This window comes from Chaetodon trifascialis, chromosome 19, assembly GCF_039877785.1.
Source record: "Chaetodon trifascialis isolate fChaTrf1 chromosome 19, fChaTrf1.hap1, whole genome shotgun sequence".
In the NCBI taxonomy this organism is placed as follows: domain Eukaryota; kingdom Metazoa; phylum Chordata; class Actinopteri; order Chaetodontiformes; family Chaetodontidae; genus Chaetodon; species Chaetodon trifascialis.
Window position 1 is genome coordinate 2,503,889 of NC_092074.1, and position 19,758 is coordinate 2,523,646.

Genomic DNA, 19,758 nt, shown 5'->3' on the forward strand with positions numbered 1-19,758 from the left:
ATAAATATGAAGTATTTAAAGCAATCAGCTGTATTGATGAATTTTAAACTGTATCAGGTATAAGAATGGATTTAAATAAATCTGTGCTATTGCCAATCAAAGAAAGTGATCTGTCAGACCTGGATGGTATTCCTGTGAAGAACACGGTCATTTATTTAGGCGTGGTTGTTCATAAAAACGAAAATGATTGCTGCAATTTAAATTTTAACCCAATAACACAACAAATAGCCAAGAGGCTTAATATGTGGTTGGTGAGAGACCTGTCACTGAGTGGTAGAGTTCTTCTTTCTAAAGCTGAAGGTATATCCAGATCCGTATATCTGTCCCTGTCTCTGGAAGTGCCCCCAGCAATCTACAAAAGCTTAGATCAGACTGTATTTAACTTTATATGGAGGAACAGATGTCACTACATAAAGAAACAAATTTTATGTAAGCCTAAAAGTAAAGGAGGCATGGAGGTGTTAAGTTTTGAAATGCTAAACACCACTTTCAAAGTGCAGTGGTTAGCAAACCTAATTAGACAACATCTGGAATATTTTTCCTAAATCTGTATTTAATGATGTTGATGGAATCCATTTTTATTGAAATGTAGTTACAAAATAGAAAAACTATCGGTTAAACTGTCAGACTTTCATAAACAAGCTTTACTTGCCTGGAAACTGATTTAGAAGCTTCTCACAGCTTCTCACCAACTAATCTTTACATTTGGAATAATGAAAATATTCTCTATAAAAAATAAATTGTTATTTTACAGGAAGTGGTTTGATCATGGGATATTATATGTTAAACAACTTGTTAATGATGGAGGACAGTTAATCTCTTACCAAGAATTTATGAATAAGTTTGTTTCCAGTCGCACCCAAACAGTTTGCAGTAGTGTTTGATGCTGTACCAGGGGGTCTGCTGCAGCTCCTCAGAAGCTCAGGAACTTAGGATTTTATTTTTCCTACTGCTGGATCCTTTAATAGCGAAATCGATATAACAAAGAGGAGATGCTCAAACAAATATATTAGAAATTGTATTCAAACCACAACTTTACCTTTAGGACAATCTTTTTGGAACTCGTTTTATGGAGAAATTAACTGGCAGAGAGCATGGATGGTTGGTGAGTTTTGTTTAAACAATAACGTTAAAGAAGTTTCATTTATCCAACACAAAAAATACTGGCAAGGTTTAATATTGACATTGATTTGTTATGTAAATTTTGTGGGAATGAAGAGGAAACAGTTCACCATTTGTTTTATCAATGTGAATTTTCAAAAGCATTTTGGACTGATGTACAGCATTACATAAGGACAATAACAGGACAAGTAATTCTTTTGCAAGAAAAGGACATTTTCATTTATTTTGAAGAAAACCTAGGCAATGATACAGTCTTTCTTGTACAACTAATCCTGATGCTTGGGAAATTCCACATTCATAAGAAAAAATGGACAGATGCCAAACCAAACGCTGACCTCTTTGTTCTGGAATTGCAGCAAAATGTCGCTACAATTGAAGACTGTAAAATAAGAAAGCTGTCAGAACAAACCATGTGCTTCAGACTATCAATATTCATCCCAGTTAATGAGGTATGTGTACACCCTCACTGGTAAACCCTGGCAATACTGGTTGTAATATTGTGCTCCTGCATTGCTGGCATTTTCTTTTGTTTTGCTGAGCTGTTTCTTTTTTTTTTTCTTTTCTTTTTTTTTTTCCTGGGGTCTTTGTGTTTGTTTGTTTGTTTGTTTATATATCTGTATTGGATGTGATCTGTAGCGGTGTCAATAATAATACAAAACAACAACAACAACAATGAAACTCATCAGAGCCTGCTCAATTTTCAACAAGTTTCCACACAAGTAGCATTTAGCTACACTACAGCAGGCATCATGAAGTGTAAAAAAAAAAGGTAAATATAAATAACTATAAAGAATAGTTAAATAGCTGCATGATTTTGTCGCATGATGTGCACGCCTGTCCTGGATATGCTGACCTGGTCCATGTTTCCACATAATGTCCGACTTGTTGTAGGCTGTGTTTCTATTGTGTTGATAGGTTAATTAGAAAACGTTAAATGAAATGATGTAGATATAAGTTCAATTAGGTTGATTTCTAAAGTTTTTCATAAATAGCCAAATTAGAATAAACACCAGTTATTAATTTTCGGTAAACATTTCATTACCATGGTGAGATTGTAATCTAAACGTGTATGACGAGACGTGAATTTAAAGTGCTGTGAAAATATAAATGCTACACATGCATCTGTTAAAGGAAGGGTAGACAACCTCTATTTTATCCATGTATTCCTCTAATAAAAATGTTCCTTATTTTTCTATAAGCTATAATTTAGTACTAGGAAAATTATCTTATAAGATTCAGCACATAAAATACTGCAAAACAATGTCTCATCTGTGAAATGTTTTTTGTTGTTGTTTGTTCTTGCATTTCCTTCATCACACCATCCAAAAGCAGCACTGAAGTGTGGCATTATCTTTTCTTTGAATGGCTCAGAGCACCGCTATAAGATGGCGGCGGCGGAGACGCTTTTCTCAAACCGGAAGCGGCCTGCGCGAGCAGCAAGCCTCCCTGCGGATGTTGTGATAAAGTTATACCAGCCAATATAGTGTTTGTCTCCATCTGGTGGAGCGGAGGACAGCCTGTGACCCTCTCACAGCAGACGTTTCGGCACGTCAGAGCTGGAGCATGAATTCGGGGATCTATTTGGGTTTAGCAGGGTTTAGCAGGGTTCTCGTGCTGCACATGCATGGAACATTTAACGTAACTCAACACGACTGTTGTTAATTACACCTGTCCTTTTCCTAGTACTTGCTCCATCCCATCCATGGGAACTACAAGATGTAAGTCCTCCGATATAATACATAATAATCATCTGTGCCCTGATGATGAAACTAAAATATTTGAACGGAGCACACAAACTGCTGCCAACACTGAGCGATGGCTTTACAAATGTAGAACGCACAACTGAATATTCACCATCTTAATTTTGCTTCATTTTTTTGTGTTTGCAGAGAGCCTAGCTTTTTCTCCCTTTCCAAATAAAACTAACTTTATTACTTGAATCTAAAAATTATTAAAATTGGCAACATATTTGCCACATTTAACAGTTAAAGGATTTTCTTGCAAGGTCAAACACAAATTTCTGCTCTGAAAAGACAAGCACAGACCAACCTTGTAAACGGTTTATTGTCAGGATCATTCATGTCAGGGTTTAACAGATGGATACGATGTAACAACCTCTTAAATATGACCGACGTCTGCTTACATGTAAGTCCACATTACAAAACACAGAGGTGATAATAAACATTTCAACGCACATTTCATCAACACCGACTCTTATTGGACTCAGTGAGGAGTTCTGAGCTCTGGTTTAGCAGAAGTCACACAGTTCGGATGGAAGATGAACACAGCAGATATGCATCTTTAAACCACTAAAATGGGTTTTACTGGGGCATTTATCAAAACTGGAATCTGCAGTCCCTGTGCTTCAAAGTGCATGAGAGCTGATTTTCTACAACCCTGACAGAGCTGTGACCGAGCCTCTGATCCATCAGCCCGTCAGCTCATTCAGGCGTGAAGTGACATGCAGTACTGTTCTCCTCTCCAAGGCACATTATGAAGTTCCTTTGAATGTCAGTCACGACCACACCACCATGCTACTGTTCTGCTAAGGTTCTGCTAAAACACAATCCAAAAGCTCTGCACGGTCAGCTCTGTACATCTGTCGTCGTGTCCACACTGGAGATGAATGATGACGTCGTAACACTGACTAAAACATCCACACAGACATGATTTTGGGCTTATAATACAGTTGGGACAGAGGTATTTACTGACTCTTCACTGAGGTGTTTCACACGCAAGGGATCACATTTTTGTTTCTATCATTTCCTCTCAAACGTGCAAGTTAAAGCAATTCTTGTTACATTACAAAAGAAACTAAGAATTCCCCTGATAACAAGGACAAAACAGCAAAGGTTGCTATCAAACTCTACTAAAATCTACAGTAAAAATAAGAAAATAAAGGCACATGTACAGCGGCAATCCGTCTTTTTTTTGTTTTTTAAGTCCCTTTTTTGAGTTGTGACAGAGGCTAGCAGCAGAGTGGCATTGTGCAGTTGGTTGCTGTCCACGCCTCCCTTCCTGTGAAAGATGGCTTCTCATTGGTCTACTGGTCAGCTGCCGTGACGAGTTCAAACCACTGTCTGAGTGCGTCACTCAGGGTCTCCGGCAAGGCGTTGACATCTCGCAGGATGACGTAGAAGGGGAAGGGGAACTCTTCCATGTAGGAGCGGATCTCTGGCAGTTCTCCTGGTCCTTTGAATATGGGCACCTTGATGTCCAGGATGGAGTCCTGCAGCACAGCACCAGGGTTTACTCACATTTTGTGTCTGGACGTTCAGAAAAGGAAAAGGTCAAGCTCTTCGTCACTTACCCGCGAGTTGGGGTTGTCAAGCACCATGAAGATGATGAACACGTTTGCGCTGCGTGCTGCGCGCACAGCAGCCATCACCCGTTCCTTCCCCTCCAGGTACAACCCCCTGCCGTCAGACACGATGACCAGCAGCTGGGCTGTCTCTGTGGAGAGAGGTCAGAGGTCAGAGGGGAACAGTGAGGGGGGTATGATAACATGTGGTAAGTCATGCAGTTAAAAAAGGTGCCAAATGGTCTGACAGCCTGCAGTGCACTCTATATGTCACTGCCACAAGGTGGGAAGTTTGCCACTGAAGGTCAAATTTGGCATTGAAAAAGGAAACACTGTCACTAAAACATTTAAATTGGAAAATGAGTGTTAGCACTGAAAACTGTTGCACTGAAAAGTATACTGACCATAAAAATGAGTTCATTTGATTTTGATAGTTTTTGTATTTTGATGCATTTTTCAGTGACAGTCTTCTGATGTTTTCTTCATGTCTGTCTTTTCAGTGACAGTTCCAGCCAATGTCAGCTGTCAGAGCTAATGATACTGACTGAGCTGGCTTCTCTCCCTTTTGACTTGGATATGTGCGGCGTGAATAATTACCTGAGTTTACAGATCCAGAAATCTGCTGTCGTGCTGCTAGAAACATATTTGTTGAGGCCTCCAAAAACTACAGAGGAGAGGCATGAAGAGAGTCAGTGTGGCAGGATCACATCATGTTTACCACAGGCCACATCACATATCCATAACAAACTCAGATCAAGAGACAAGAAAAAGGGAAACTAAACGTCTAATAAGGATATTTTTTTAATTCAGCCGTAGTACACTGAACTGTGGTTGACTTAATGGATGGCCTTCCTGTTACTTGCACCTGTAGCATGAACTGTTTGTGACTCAGTCCTCACCTGTGCTATTCTGGTCTTCTTCTGTTGGAACTGACAGAGGCGGAGGATCCGAGCTCCTGACTCATCGTTGAACTGCTGCTGGAAGGGGTGGAGCAGCTGTACCTGCTCGCCAAAGCTGGACACACGAGCAGGTGTTAAACGCCAGCCTCGCATTAAACACGTGTACACAGTGTGACAGCACAAACCGCAGATTTCAGTGTGTTCAATTTTGTGATCTGGCTCCATTAGCTAATGTACACAACATATTCTTCTTCTCTACTTTCACTGTGTCACATTGCGCATGCATCATCTTACCTGCACACAGACACCTGTCCCGCCTCCAGCAGAGTGAGAGCGTTGATGATCACTGACAGGGATTCAAACGCCAGCTGCATCACAGACACACAATTTTACAATTCAGCCAATTGGCTTTTGGCTGTGAACATGTGACAGGAAGTGCTATTGTGTGGATTTCTCTTTATTCCAAGCATGTTGAATGATTAACACTGTTTCATACTGATGCGAGTTTGTAGCGCCCCCTAGCGATGGTGGTCCACCGCGTATTGTTTCAGTTGGTGGTTAATATTATAACTTGTGCCACGTTTTGACCGGTGAAGCCGAGCTGGTGAGTTCATATGTATAATAATGTTTGTGTATGATGATTACGTAATGGGTAATGTATCTGTGGCATTAATGTAGCGATTTTGTCAGTTGATTACCTGCTTCTGTAGCCTACTACTGCTACTGACGGCAAGTTCAATGTTTATACTAGTTCATAGCATGTGTGGAGTTGCTAACGAAGAGAATAAACACCTGGAAAAGGACAGAGATTGTGTCGGAGCTGAGTATGACACGGTTTCACCAGTCAAGATACACCCCATGCGGTGGGAGTTATTAGATTAACCAAGTTAGTTTAGTAAAACCGTACAGCTATACAAGCGGTGTGTACAGTCAGATAAGAGGGCTTCCTCACCTGCTTGGAGTGGTTGTCCACCATGCTGGAGGAGTCGTCCACAGCCAGACAGATCTGGTACTCCCTCTTGCTGGGCTTGGTCCTCCTCAGCCAGATCTTGTCTTTACGGAACTGACTGGCGATGTAGGGGATCACCTTCCTCATGTTCAGACGCTTCCCTGTGCGGTAATCACCTCTGTGAACGGTGGAAAGTCACACATACCTTTAACAACATCACCATTTAAACCTTCCATTGTGACACATGAGGTGCTGAGTGTGCTGGTCCTGACTTGAGTTTGGCGGCCTGTGTGGGCTCCAGGATGAGGCGGAGCTGCTCACACAGCTGCTGGGACAGAGCTGAGGTCAGAGTCTGGTACTGGTGCCACATGGACACTGCTGCGCTCTCCTGGAACACAGACATTAGACAACATGGACTTTATGCTCATGTTCTGAGGACACCTGATTGATATACTTTAAAACATTTCTCAACAGAACTCCAGGGTCACACCCACCTCCTCCTGAGATCCTGGAGCCAGTCTGTGCCAGGCCTCCAGCTGCAGCTCCATCTCCCTCCTGATCTCCTCCGGGTCGCTCTCTGTTTTCTGCAAACACACACACACACACACACACACACACACACACACACACACACACACACACACACACACACACACACACACACACACACACACACACACACACACACACACACACACACACACACACACACACACACACAACCATTGGGTCTAATTTTGATAACTCAGAACAATTTAAGGATTCTCTAACAGCGCTCATAGCAGCAACAAACAAGGCGTTTGTTTGATGCTCAGCAGGTCTCTACCTGCAGGGTGTCCAGCAGCAGCTCAGGAACTGTGTGAATTGTGGACTCTGTGCTTCTCTCTGCTCGCTCTTCTTCTCTGGGATTCTGTCTCTCCTTCCTCCACTCCTTCTCCTCCTCCCCCTGCCTCTGCACCTCCATCTCTCCGCTGTCGACTCCTGCACAAAAAAAAAAAAAGCAGGGAGAAGTTAGAGGATGTGCAGGTCACAAAGCCACAGCTGCATTTTCAAATGCTCTCTGTCAACTCAAAACCTAACACAGCCTGTCCACCAGTCAAAGTCAGTGTCCTGACGGGCAGGATGAGAGGACGGGTCACCTTTCTGGGAGGCCTTGGTGGCGTCCAGCTGCTCAGGCTTCAGCTCCTGGACCTCAGCAGCCTGGAGGTCCTCTTCCTGGTTCTCAATTTCCATGGCAACATCCTCATCATCCTGATCTTCGTTCTGCTCCTGCTGAGGCCCTGCTGCTTTCTGCTGGTCTGCACTGGCAACATCTGGAAACAGCACCACCAGCAAAGATCAGCAAATATGACATCCACTATTCCACTGGAAAGCCTGATGTGGGTAAACTATCTGAGACGCTGTGGAGGTGATTACTGACCGTATGTCTGCGTGTCATAGGCCGTCTCTCCCTGTTTGATGTGTTCATACAGGTCAGACTCCTGCTGGGCGTCACTCTGCCTGCTGTCCTCGGTGCGATCCTTACGGCTCTCCACTGTGCGCAGACGCTTATTAACGCGCTCGTTGTAGTCACCAGTCGAGCGCTCGTTGTCTGCTTGTCCAGGTTTCCTCTTGAAGCTCTGAATAGTACAGGAAATAAAAAGGGTTGTCCAATGGATTGAAAGACAAAGGGAGGCGGATATGGAGATTGATCAGGAAGTGGATTTTCTGGGCTCTCTGATTGGCCAGTTGTACCTGAGTCTTGTTCTCAGTCTGTGTCTGTGAAGCCATTCTCGCTGTCAGCTTGGACTGGTGGCCCTCTGATTGGCTGGCATCAGCGGCTCCGCTTCCATGCTCCTTATAAAGCAGAAAAATGGAAATTGTTGAGGTGAAAGCTCTGCAGGTGACTGTGTTCTAACGGCCTCCACGCACAGGTTCATCTTAGTCATTGTTAAGAAGTGCTGAGTCACCGTGAGAGTACCTCTTTGGCCTGGTCTCTCTCTGATGCCTCTCCTGCCAGCTCCACAGCAGTGTCACTCTGAACGTTCTGCTCTCCAGTCTGGGCGCCTGTGTCATGCTCCTTCCTCTCAGCTGACTCTGGCTGCTCCTCATCCTCACCTGCTCCTTCCTCCTCCTCTTCCTGTAAGCATTACAAGTCCCAAAAGTAACACAACATCAAAGCTATGTGCTTATCACACACTGCAGAAGTTCACTAATTCTTTGACATACACACCTTTGGTTTGTGTCCTTTGTCATTTGGAACAGTCAGATCTTCATCTCGTCCTGCCTCCTGTCCTCTCTCCTCCTCCTCTTCTTCATCTTTCTCAGCAGACTCCTCATCTCCCTCAGCTTTCTCTCCTCCTCCCTCCTCCTCCTCCTCCTCCTCCTCCTCCTCCTCTTCTGTCTTGGGCTCCTGACTGTTCTCCTCTCCTGCCTGGTCCGTCTGGTCCTCCTCCATCCCCTCTGCTCCTGCCTCCTCATCTCCATCTTTCTGTCCGTCCTCTTTCTCATCCAGGTCTGTCGCTTTCTCCTCGATGTCAAATGGATTCTCCTCTGAGGAGGGCAAAATGTTCATTGAGCTGATTCGAATACCAAAACAAACTAGTATTTGACAGTTAATCTTACAGGGACTACATGTAGCATTTGAATGTCTTTATCAGTTTATGGAACTTCCATTAACAGCTGTCTAAACGACAGACAGCCTTCATTCAGCTGGTGTTATTATCTCCATCAGGCGTCATGTCATGTGTGATGTCACGTCAGTGCTGGATTGTTTTAAATTGCTGGTGTTTTGGAACTTGCATATTGTCTCTGCTTCATTCCATGACTCTCGTGCATGTGAGACACACATTAGACACACAGCCTGTCCTGCTCTGACTGGCTGGTGCCAGTCTCCCAGGTGTGAGCATTTGCTGCTTTTCTTTGACTTTCATGAGGTTCAGTGCAGCCCCATCACAGAAAAGGATGTTGCTACCTCTTTCATTTTTATCTAAAATTCTTTCTCTTTTCATTGTAGGAAATGTGTTTCCTCTGGACCACCTGCCGTCACAGATGACGATCATGATCATTGCGATGTGAAATGTGCTCAGTAGTGCTGAATGTGGTGGTTGCTGACAGAAAATGAATTGGTTGTAGTTCTGATAATTGCTGATAGAAATGCCACTCACTATGACTCAGAGCCCATGGCAACATCTTGAAATTGCATGTACAACACCTAGATGTATTCTTTAAAGCAAATGATAAAATTTGAATAATCAGTAACGTCAGTGATCAGTCCCTGCAGCAGTATAAAATGCACTGTGGAGGCCAGCAGAGAATGCCTGTCCACTCGTACATTGTCTCATCTGGTTACAATTTCTATAAGTATAAATGCTCGTGTGACATTCCACTTCATTCCCTCATGCTGTGTTTGAGATCCAAAGCTCATCACAGTTATCAATGGAAATTTTAGGCCTATGTCTCACCATCAGCCTCGCCCTCCCCATCGTCTCCAGCCTCATCATCCTGGTCCAGGTTGAGATCCTCGGGCAGATCCATGGCCTCAGGCTCAGGTCTCTTGTCCTGCTGACCGTGGTAGGGGTCCACTTCATTCTCATCAAACTCCCTCTGGAAAACAGCAGAAGCACAGGTGAGAAAGAGGAAAGCCATAAAATAAGAGATTTGTGACCGTTTGGAAATATCTGACACTAATCCTGAAAGAAACTTGAACTAACAAAATAAACTAGAAATATGGATGCTGCTGCTGAAGCTGCTGCACAATCAGCACAGTTTCAAGGTGGACACCCAAAATTACAGTCACCGATTCAGTATCTGAGCAAATGTGAAATATGGTCCCAATCTCCCCTTCTGTTCCTGAGTCATGGTGTTTAATAATGGCCAGAAAAGTGTTTTTGCACAACATTCTGATCTGACCTTTAACCTTTTGGATATAATATGCCATCACTTCATCATTTTATCCTCTGGGACATCAGTTCATCTTTGAGTCAAGTGAACATTTATGCCAAATTTGAAGAAATTCCCTCCAAGTGTTCCTGAGATAACGTGCTCCTGAGACATCAGATGGATGGACGTCATACAGACATGTACATATGCGCATACAGACAGACGGATGGACGGACAACTGGCACACTGAATGGTAATAAATAAATGCTTAATGACTGCTGCAGGTCAGGGAGTGTAAGCAGGGACTTTCTTCACCTCATCTCCTTGTTCATGGATTTTCTCTTTCTCCTCGTCCATCTGTTCATCTTTGTCCCGGTTTTTCTGGTCTTTGTTGGGGTCTGCAGCGTCCAGGTTGTCATCTTTAGCCACCAGCTCCGACTCACCCTGAGAGAATCAGGTGACATGGAAGTGGTTTCAATAACGAATCACTTCAAAACAGCACCTAGAAGCATGTGACGGGCAGCTTCTCGGGACATGGAAGCTGCTGATCTTTGTGTTCTTCCTGCATGTGTGTCATGCTCATGTTGTGCTCAGTACCTGGTCCATGCCCTGGCCAGACTCTTCCTCCTTGTCACTCCCTTCCTCCTCATCGTCCTCATCATCCCCCCACATTCTCTCATCCAGAGTGTCCGTTTGTCCTTCGCCAAGGTCACCCATCTTTTTATCCAGCTCCTCCTCATCCTCTTTTGAAGACTCATCATCGTCACCTGCACATTATTCAAAGAAGAATAATCCACTGTGCAGCAGTTCTTGTGAAACTCACACATTATTTGTGGTTTTAATGTCCACATCAAAGGCATTTCATTTCTGGTGGTCTTTTGGGAAATAAAGCTACAGTCGCTAGCCTACTGACCTTCAGTAACAACAAAGTGCTCCAGTTCCATTATTGTGTCTTTCAATGCTTTGTCCAGACCAGAATGTGAATGTGTTGTATAGACTAACATCTACTGCTTGTGATCGCCACACACCAACATTTAAGCAAATATCTGAGCAGGTTTATAATGTACTGTTTACTACAGCCAGCAATACCAACCAAACCCCAAAAGGAGCGTGACACCTAAGGACAATAGGCTATAGACAGTGCAAGTTACCTGGTTCATTCTCATTCCCATCATGCATTTGACCATCAAAGTCTTCTGACATCTCGATAGCGTTGTCCTCCGCCTTGATATTCTCTTTGTCCTGCTGTTCTTCCTTTTCACAACCCTCCTGGAAAGTGTCTTCCACCTGGGGAAGAATGCAAAGACAGTTTTATGAAATGTTGGTCAAATGATCCACCGTGTGCATCTGATAAACTCCTGTACTGTTTCAGCTAATCACAGCTACTTGTCTTTAGCAGCTGATGAGGCCATGACATGCAGTTGAAAGCTTGGAAAGAAAGTTAATACATGGACCTCGACATGAGATTATTGTGTAAAAAAATGTACCTGATCTTCATTCTCGATCTTGTCACTGACGTCTTTGGTGCCCTCGCCCTCTCCTATACCACCGCCCTCATAGTCATGAAACTCAGTGGCACCTTCTCCATCTCCCCCGGCCATCAGCTCCTGAGGCAGGCAGAAGCCCTGAGGAGACCACAGCAATCACTAACTCACTGCTTTTGTTTCACTTGAGAACTTTCTGTCTGTGTTACTTTTCTTTAACAAAAATGTGAGTAACTGAGTAACTTGTGTTGTGCTTGTACCTTTTGAGCGAGCTCAGTGAAGATGCTGGCCAGCACAGACAGCAGTTTGCCTGAGCTCCTGTGCACGCCCAGTGACACTGCCAGGTAGTAACGCACCAGGTCAGAGTAAACCCCCAGCAGAGGCTCCAGACGCACCAGCATCCTGCACGCCCTGTCCACCTCCTGAACACACACACACACACACACACACACACACACACACACACACACACACACACACACACACACACACACACACACACACACACACACACACACACACACACACACACACACGCATGCACAAAGACAGATAAATGTAGTTAAATTTGCCGTACTTTTCTAAATTCTGATAAGAGTGAATATGAGAATGGGCTCATGGTGACTGAATTCAATACTCGCTCTCAGACTCTTCTGTGAATACAATCCGTTTTAATTGGACGGTCACATATTCTAGGTTTCACTTGAGCTGTTCTTGGTACCTGGAGCTGTGGCGGCTGACAGGAGTCTCTGTGTGTCCTCAGGTGGCTCAGCAGCCTCTCAAGTCCAGCATTAACATCTCCCAGACGCAGAGCCTCCACTTCAGCTGCCAGCTCCTCCTCCAGGAGCCGAGTCAGGTGACCGGGCTTCAACAGGTCCTCCATAGGCTCTTCATCCTCCTGCTGCTCTTCAGCATCGCCTGAAACATTAAACAACATCATCAGTAGATAAACGTTAATGCTGTCAATTGGATACTGCAGCTGCAGATTCAGGGAGAAAATGTTTATTTCTCGCTGGAAGAAATCACTTCGCTGCAAAACAAGGGAGCGATTCAGATCGTACCGCTAGAGCCAGAGCAGTTTCAAACGGCAAGAAAAGCACATCTCCCATAAACACAGAAGTATCAAACTGGACTGTTGAGTGGTGGGAAAGAGATGCTCCAGCATACCCAGGGTACACCTCGCTGACTGACGGACTAGAATTTGTTGCTAGAAACATGAGGTCATGTAGCCATCCTGTTTCAAAAGTACAGGTTGGAGCTGGCAGCAAGATGATGGAGGAAAGGTTCAGCTGGCACACGCCCTGACACCCTGAAGACACTCTGAACAGCTTGTAATAACTGTTGTTATAACAGTTCATACCTCATCATGGCTACAGTTTCTCCATACTTTGACGGCCTGGTCTAAAGACCAAAGACTGATACCAGGTGTGCCTAACACAGCAGCAATCAGTGTTATACTGTAACAGGATTTTGAATTTGTTCCCTTTGGTGTGCACCATCATCACCTCTCTTGACGTCTCCTGGCTGCTCTCTTTGTTTCTCCTTCTCGCTTCTCTTCACAAGCGTCTGGACAGCACACAGCACTGTACTGATGTTTGTCTCCAGCTCAGCAGAGAACTCAGTGATGAATGCAGGCTGCTGAGCTGTGGGGGAAATAAGGAAGCAAAACTTTTTTTATCCACCCTAAGTTTGTCTTCATGTCTCTTAGCAGGATGTTGGTAATATGTGAATAAATGATAGCGTTAGGCTCTCTGGTCAGTGTATTCACCTGACTTCTGGTGTCCCAACGAGAGCAGCTGGGTCTTCCAGGTGGTGAACTCAGTGATATTAGCCTCCACCTGGCCTCTGACATACCGCAGGCTCTGGGTGATGGCCGGCAGGGTGTCTGTGCTGCCAACACTTATGGCCGGGGTGAAGAGTTTCTCCACGCTGGGCATTTGAGCCACTACAGCTTCCAGTCGGTCGAAGGCTGAGCAGCATGTGACAAAATGGCTCCTGTGCAAAATAACAGAGTTGTTAGGACTCTTTCTGTCTTTCATTACTGCTACATCCAAACTCAAATAAACTCTTGAGTGATTGTGTTTTACCATGTGTGGAGCACTTTTTCAGAGGTCTGCTGTGCAACATTGTCCAGCTCCAACTTCAGGCTCTGAGTCTGCTTCAGCATCACATTCATGTGCTGGTTTAGCTGGCACCAGGTGGCGTCTCCTCTCCGCATCAAACAGCCTGGGGGTTGCTGCTGTGCTGCCAGCGGGGAGGGGCACCTCAGGGTGTGCTGCCTGCAGCTGCTCGCCTCCTCTTTATGCTGGAGGTCCTCCGGGCAGCACTGATGCAGCCAGGCCAGCTGCTGCAGGAGGGTGGTGCACTGGGCAGCCAGCACCTGGCCTCTGCTGACCCAACCCTGGAGAGCTTCCTGGGGTGGGAGGGTGCAGCCTGGGTCCTCACTGTGAGTCTGCAGGCTGGCCTTGATGCTCTGGACACTGTTTGTTAGCCTCCTGGAAGTGGTGATGATACAAGAAGAGATAATGGGTCAGTGCAGTAATAAACAACACGCAACATGTAATAAATGTAATGTAACCAAACATATTATTCCAAATTAAACCAGCAGAAAATGTTTCCATGTTACACTCTCATACCCCAGCTTCTATGATACTATGTTTGATGAAGTCCTAAAAGAGTTAAATCAGTGAAAAAAATATCTTCATCATCATATACACTCCCATCTTAAGAGGAAATCCTTGAATTGAGTTTAGAACTGAATTTTTCTCACATCTTTCATTTTCTATAGCTTTCCTTGAACTTCCTTTCCAGCTACAGGCCAGCTACGGCTGCTGAACTGTGCTCGAGCCTGACCTCTGACCTCACTGTCAATCTCCTGTGCTGGTGAGGGGCACCACCATCCAGTACTGACCTCTACAGTTAATGTATTTCCAAAAAGACTGGCCCTTCGTTCCATACTGTCTTGTAAACACAGTTGTGCGGCGGCAGACTGACCTGAGGTGGACCCACTGCTCAGTGAGCTTGGCCAGTCGTTGCCTCTGTCTGAGGAGCAGCTTGAAAAGGTGAGAGGAGAAACCTCGGCAGCGCTCTATGTTCCCGAGACCCAGCTCCTGAGGACAAATAACACGCACACTCTTTAGACTATAGGGCCAAAATACACAGAGGAACAGCTAAAATTTGCTCTTCATCTGTGACCCCCGGCCTTCACCATCTTATCGTTTAGACAGAGAGCTGTAAGGGTAGTAAATCTGTCATATTGTGGACCACCAGTGAATCAGTATCTGGGTCTCACTTTGGCACTGTGCTGAAGAGCAGTCTGCAGGGCTGTTCTCCTGGCCCATGAGCGGTAGAAGTACTTCTGACATCCATCCCACGCTGTCAACAACTCTGTGAACAACCTGTGACATCAAGACGGCAGAGAAAAGCTTTCAGAGAGCAGAGAATTTTAGAGTTGTCCACTATCTGGATTCATCATTAAACATGGTTCTTTAGTAAAAAAAAATTATAAAACAAATTCAATTAATAAGATCAAGTAGTTGCTGATCAGTGGCCACTGTAGCCATATTACAGGATAGAGGTAAATACTAAATTGTAGTGCACATTTTGATACATTTAGCTAACGTTAGCAACCATATGACACTGGGTATAAGAGAACAAACAAAACTGTAGCAGCAAAACCAAAGTGTGTTACACTGAACAGAAATATGTCCTGTTGCTAGTGAAGGAATGTAAGTCTGTTAACATTAGTTACCATTAGCTGCCTTAAGCTACTTATATTCTTTCAAAAACTACCTGTCTCTATAAGTTGGGGTATTGAGTGATATTAAGTGATGTATTTACATGCTCTCGTCCTGCTCCTGGTTCCTGACAGCAGAGAGAGCGGCGCTCATCTCCAGAGGCTGCATGCAGAGGGTTTTCTCTGGGTCAGCTGTCCTGTTCCATGTCAGGCCTTTACGGTACGACAAGCCTATTTCTGTGAGCATCTTGAACAGGTCTGACAGAGCTCTCTGCTTCTGCTGCAGGATGTGCTTCACCTCAGCCCTCTGCTTCTCTTTCTCTGCTGATGAGTCGATGGTGAGGCTCTGCAGGTCCCGCAGGTTGCTGATGACCTCGCCTGACAAGAAAAAAGCAAAAGGATGCTGGATTAAAGCTGAGGGTTTGGAGCAATGCCACAAACTGGGAAGCGAACAACAAACACATCTCTTCCATCAAAGTCATCCTGAACAAAACAAACTGGACCCTAGAACGCTGCAGTGACTAACCTCATCCAGCAAGGACCTGGTGCCTTCTACATCACATGGTTAATGCCAGTCAAGACAAATAACTCTCCTGTTTCAGAGTTGACAGGTCCCTTGTGACTTTGTTTTATAGATCTTTTATTGAGTTTTTACTTCCTCTTTAATCTGTTTGTACACTTCTCTCAATCTCAGACAGAAACACTCTGTAGCAGCATCACGGGCACTCAACAGAATAGTCTGCCCGATTTACGTAACAAACAGTTGTCAAAGAAAGCAGAATCCATCCCGTCTGACAGCAGCCACCTCCTACACCTAGAGCACGATTGGTTAATATGGTCTTGCTTTCATTTTGGAAGTACTGTGTTTCTATGTTGTATCTGACTGCCTTGTGTGTTTTCTGGATACCGTGTGACTTGATACTTCAGTCTGGACTGAAGTGGTTGACCAACAGACGGTAAAATGTAAATGATCTTGAGGGTGGCACCAAAGGAAAGGCTTTGGGGTCACTCAAATCAAAAGTGTGAATCCGTCTGACAGTCTGACTGTGCTGTGTAAATACCACGTCGATATGGCCATCAGACTTCGGTTTTCACTGTGTGCGAGTGGGTGTCTTACCAGTGAAGCAGTCCAGATCTTCAGCCAGCTCAGGCACCGGGTTTTTCTCCAGCAGCTGCACACACATTCTCTTCATCTTCCTGGACAGAACAGGCAGACGTCCCTGCAGAGAAGACGCTTCAACGCCATCTGGGTCATCATTCTGAAATACACAATTTAGCTTGTATTATTCATTCATTACTTCTAATAAGAAATATTCAAGATCATGAAAAATAAAAAAGGAAATGAGAAGACTCATTTGAGATCATGTATAACCTGCAGATCTCGGCCCTTCCCAGGCGGGCTGCTCCTCAGTGCCTGGTGAACCCGATGGATGGGTGTTTCCTCTGGGTTGGCATCCACACTGTCCAAGCCGGCGCTGCTTCCCTGCTCCACCAACGTGGGAATACTCGGACCATTCAGAGCCTCCTCAAACTTCTTGACAAACTTGAAGAGAGTCCTGAGAGAAAAAAAAATGTAGGAATAACTATAATGGTGGCAGAGCAGCCATCCATCCTGTCACAGAGTCCCTGAGCAGGACGCTAAGTGGTAAATAATAAATATACAGCACAAATCAAATCATGGTAATATCTTACCGATGGGTCTTCTCCACTGACTGTTTGATGGCCCAGAAGCTGACATCATTCCACCTGGAGATCTTGACAAAGTCCTGGGGACAACAATTCACACGGAGCTTAAGAACATGCATGCACTTTATTACCCTGACATATATAGACGAGGTTTTGAAGTACTGGTATGCCACAAAAAAGGAGACTAATATCAACCTTGAGCTCCTTCTCGATGGGCTGTCTGAGCTGACTGATTCTGGTCTGGATGTAGTCAGAGAACTGACTGTAGTATTTGTGCAGGTTCCACAAAACACTGGACAATGACTCTGCAAAGTAAGGAAAGAGTTAGCATGTCACCCCCCATCAATGGAGCAGTCTCTCTCCCAGTCAAAAAGCAACAAATACTGGGGTGGATCAATTATGCTTTGGGCTTGTGTTGCAGCCAGTGGTTCAGGGAACATCTCACTGGTAGAAGGAAGAATGGATTCAATTAAATAGCAGCAAATTCTGGAAGCAAACACACCGTCTAATGCCACATTTCCACTAGCGCGGCTCGACTCGACTCTACCCGGTTGTTTTGTGTTTCCATTAGGGATAGTACCTGGTACCCGATACTATTTTTAGTAGAAAAAGCCACAAACTGAGCAGCAAATACAACATCGCCTCGATGTCCTCCATTGTTTGTTGGCTCTGTTTGCATCGCGTACAAACTGACGTCATGGCAGTTTCGCGCAGCCGTGGTATGACGACCCCGCCTACGTTGAGGAGGTACTATGAAGTACTCAATTGTAATGGAAACGCAACCAAACCAAGTAGAGTAGAGTAGAACCGAGTCGAGTAGAGTAGAGTAGTGGAACTGTGTAATGGAAATGTGCCATAACTGTCTGGCTTCTACACCAGGATAATGATCACACCTCAAAACCCACAATGAACTACCTCAAGAGGTGAAAACTGAAGGTTTTTCAGTGGCCTCTCATAGTCACTGGACCTAAACATCATCAAATATCTATGGATAGGCCTTAAAAGGCCAGTGCATCCAAGACAGGCCAAGACTTAGAAAATCATACAAAGCACTAACATAAAGCACCAGTAGAGTTAACAGTAAGACATGAAATAAGCAACAGAGCATAGGTCTGCAAATGAGGCAGAAAATGACATCGTAGTAAAAAAGAATTAGGATGCAGTCGATGCAGTTACAGTGAGTAAGTTAGTTTAAAGAGACTGGATTAAGATAGGAGAGAGTGATGGCTGACCTTTCCCACTCTGGTTGGGGATGAGCAGGAGGTGGCAGTGGAAGCTGAGCAGCATGGCCAGGCGGGTGTGGAACTCTCCCAGGGTGGAGCCCTCAATGAAGGCCTGGAGGGTGGAGGACACTGAGGACAGGGAGAGGAACTCCACCTCCTCACCTGCAGACAACAGTAACAGGAAGTCCAGGCAGTCAGCTTTTTGAATGGTGTATTCATTTGTTCTGTTAAACTCTTGCTTCACTGTAGGAGAGACTGTGTGCTTTATTTGGAAATCCATACTGATTAGTAATGTTGCTGTAGTGAGCTAATACTGGTGAGCTGATATCATTCTTCACTGCTACTGGTTTCCATTTGCAGAGACACATTAATATTGACAAGCAGGTAAATTGTGCTGAGCTTCAATTCACTTCAAATATATAGCTTTAATTTGAAATGTTTAATTTAACATGTCTTTGAAACCTCCTCCTTAAACAGAAGATTATGGGTGTCAAGCCAAGTAGAAACATAAACAATAATGAATACATCCGGATCATCAGCTGCTCGTCCACCCGAATGAGCACACATTCAGAGCCGTACATCAAGCATTGCGCATGTACCTGTGTGAGCATCCATCCTCTGTTCCTCCAAATATCTCCCGACCAGCTGGTAGATAGAGAACCAGTGTTTGGTTGATTTCTCAGTGTGCCGCTTCATTGCGTTGTCCAGGCTGCTCGACCAGCAGCTGCATGTGACAGGACAGGAAACATTTACATTCTACACACAGGAACAGGAAGCAGCTTGTGAACTGTGGTCATAGTACGATATGCTGGTTGAGAAAAACAGAGGACAAGTTGAAGATTCTGGTCCAGTTTTCTAATTCCAGTTTTGATCTCTCTAATCTAGAATCTAAAGAGTTGGCTGGATTAAAACCCTTTGTGTCTTACTTGAGCTCCAGTTTGCGCCACTGGACAATGAGCTGGGTGACTGGTTCCAGCTCCTTACGCAGAGAGACTGAGCGGCTGGCGTTGTTCTCCCAGTCCTGATGAGGACAGAGGTGATGGTAAATAACACAAACTCTGTGCAACGAACTAACATTTGACACTATAACTTGCAGACTTTTGATATTTTTACCTGATAAATGATATTAAAAATGGATGAACTGTATCAACACTACATGAAATACACTAATGCAATCATGAATGGCATGAGACAGAGATCACCTGTGCTTTGCTGAGCAGTATCTCCAGACCATTAAGGAACTTGGCCAGTGGACAGGCCAGACTGAAAGCCATGATCCTCTCTATCACCACAGTCAGCTGGAAAACAGCACAGGCGAAGAAGATTTCACATTAGAGCAACCAAGAGCAAAGTTTCAGCACTCATCTGAGGAGTCCATTCTACAGCAACAGGTGTACAACAGGGAGATGAGTCAGTTGACAAAGAAGATCAAATAATGAGGAGATAATGTCTGTTTTTTACTGCTCTGGTAACTTAAATACGGGTATTTAATTGTAT

General features: G+C 44.6%; 1 protein-coding gene across 1 annotated transcript in view; it reads right to left on the reverse strand.

Moving 5' to 3' along the window:
- Positions 1-3,168: 3,168 nt before the first annotated feature.
- Positions 3,169-19,758, reverse strand: part of mdn1 (midasin AAA ATPase 1) — a 59,065-nt gene continuing 42,475 nt past the window's right edge. The window contains exons 67-101 of the mRNA XM_070987059.1: positions 19,464-19,559; positions 19,188-19,282; positions 18,861-18,985; positions 18,271-18,423; positions 17,234-17,343; positions 17,045-17,118; positions 16,725-16,908; positions 16,470-16,611; positions 15,457-15,730; positions 14,909-15,014; positions 14,611-14,726; positions 13,704-14,111; positions 13,385-13,611; positions 13,122-13,259; positions 12,338-12,534; positions 11,877-12,038; positions 11,620-11,757; positions 11,284-11,419; positions 10,730-10,899; positions 10,448-10,576; positions 9,715-9,856; positions 8,484-8,803; positions 8,232-8,390; positions 8,006-8,107; positions 7,692-7,890; positions 7,411-7,584; positions 7,098-7,252; positions 6,766-6,855; positions 6,544-6,659; positions 6,275-6,449; positions 5,617-5,690; positions 5,323-5,437; positions 5,021-5,087; positions 4,433-4,575; positions 3,169-4,351 (exon numbers count right to left, since the gene is read on the reverse strand). Of these exons, the coding sequence (XP_070843160.1) occupies positions 4,166-4,351; positions 4,433-4,575; positions 5,021-5,087; positions 5,323-5,437; positions 5,617-5,690; positions 6,275-6,449; positions 6,544-6,659; positions 6,766-6,855; positions 7,098-7,252; positions 7,411-7,584; positions 7,692-7,890; positions 8,006-8,107; positions 8,232-8,390; positions 8,484-8,803; positions 9,715-9,856; positions 10,448-10,576; positions 10,730-10,899; positions 11,284-11,419; positions 11,620-11,757; positions 11,877-12,038; positions 12,338-12,534; positions 13,122-13,259; positions 13,385-13,611; positions 13,704-14,111; positions 14,611-14,726; positions 14,909-15,014; positions 15,457-15,730; positions 16,470-16,611; positions 16,725-16,908; positions 17,045-17,118; positions 17,234-17,343; positions 18,271-18,423; positions 18,861-18,985; positions 19,188-19,282; positions 19,464-19,559 (5,397 nt within the window). The 3' untranslated portion in view covers positions 3,169-4,165. The remainder of the gene's footprint in view (positions 4,352-4,432; positions 4,576-5,020; positions 5,088-5,322; positions 5,438-5,616; positions 5,691-6,274; positions 6,450-6,543; positions 6,660-6,765; positions 6,856-7,097; positions 7,253-7,410; positions 7,585-7,691; positions 7,891-8,005; positions 8,108-8,231; positions 8,391-8,483; positions 8,804-9,714; positions 9,857-10,447; positions 10,577-10,729; positions 10,900-11,283; positions 11,420-11,619; positions 11,758-11,876; positions 12,039-12,337; positions 12,535-13,121; positions 13,260-13,384; positions 13,612-13,703; positions 14,112-14,610; positions 14,727-14,908; positions 15,015-15,456; positions 15,731-16,469; positions 16,612-16,724; positions 16,909-17,044; positions 17,119-17,233; positions 17,344-18,270; positions 18,424-18,860; positions 18,986-19,187; positions 19,283-19,463; positions 19,560-19,758) is intronic.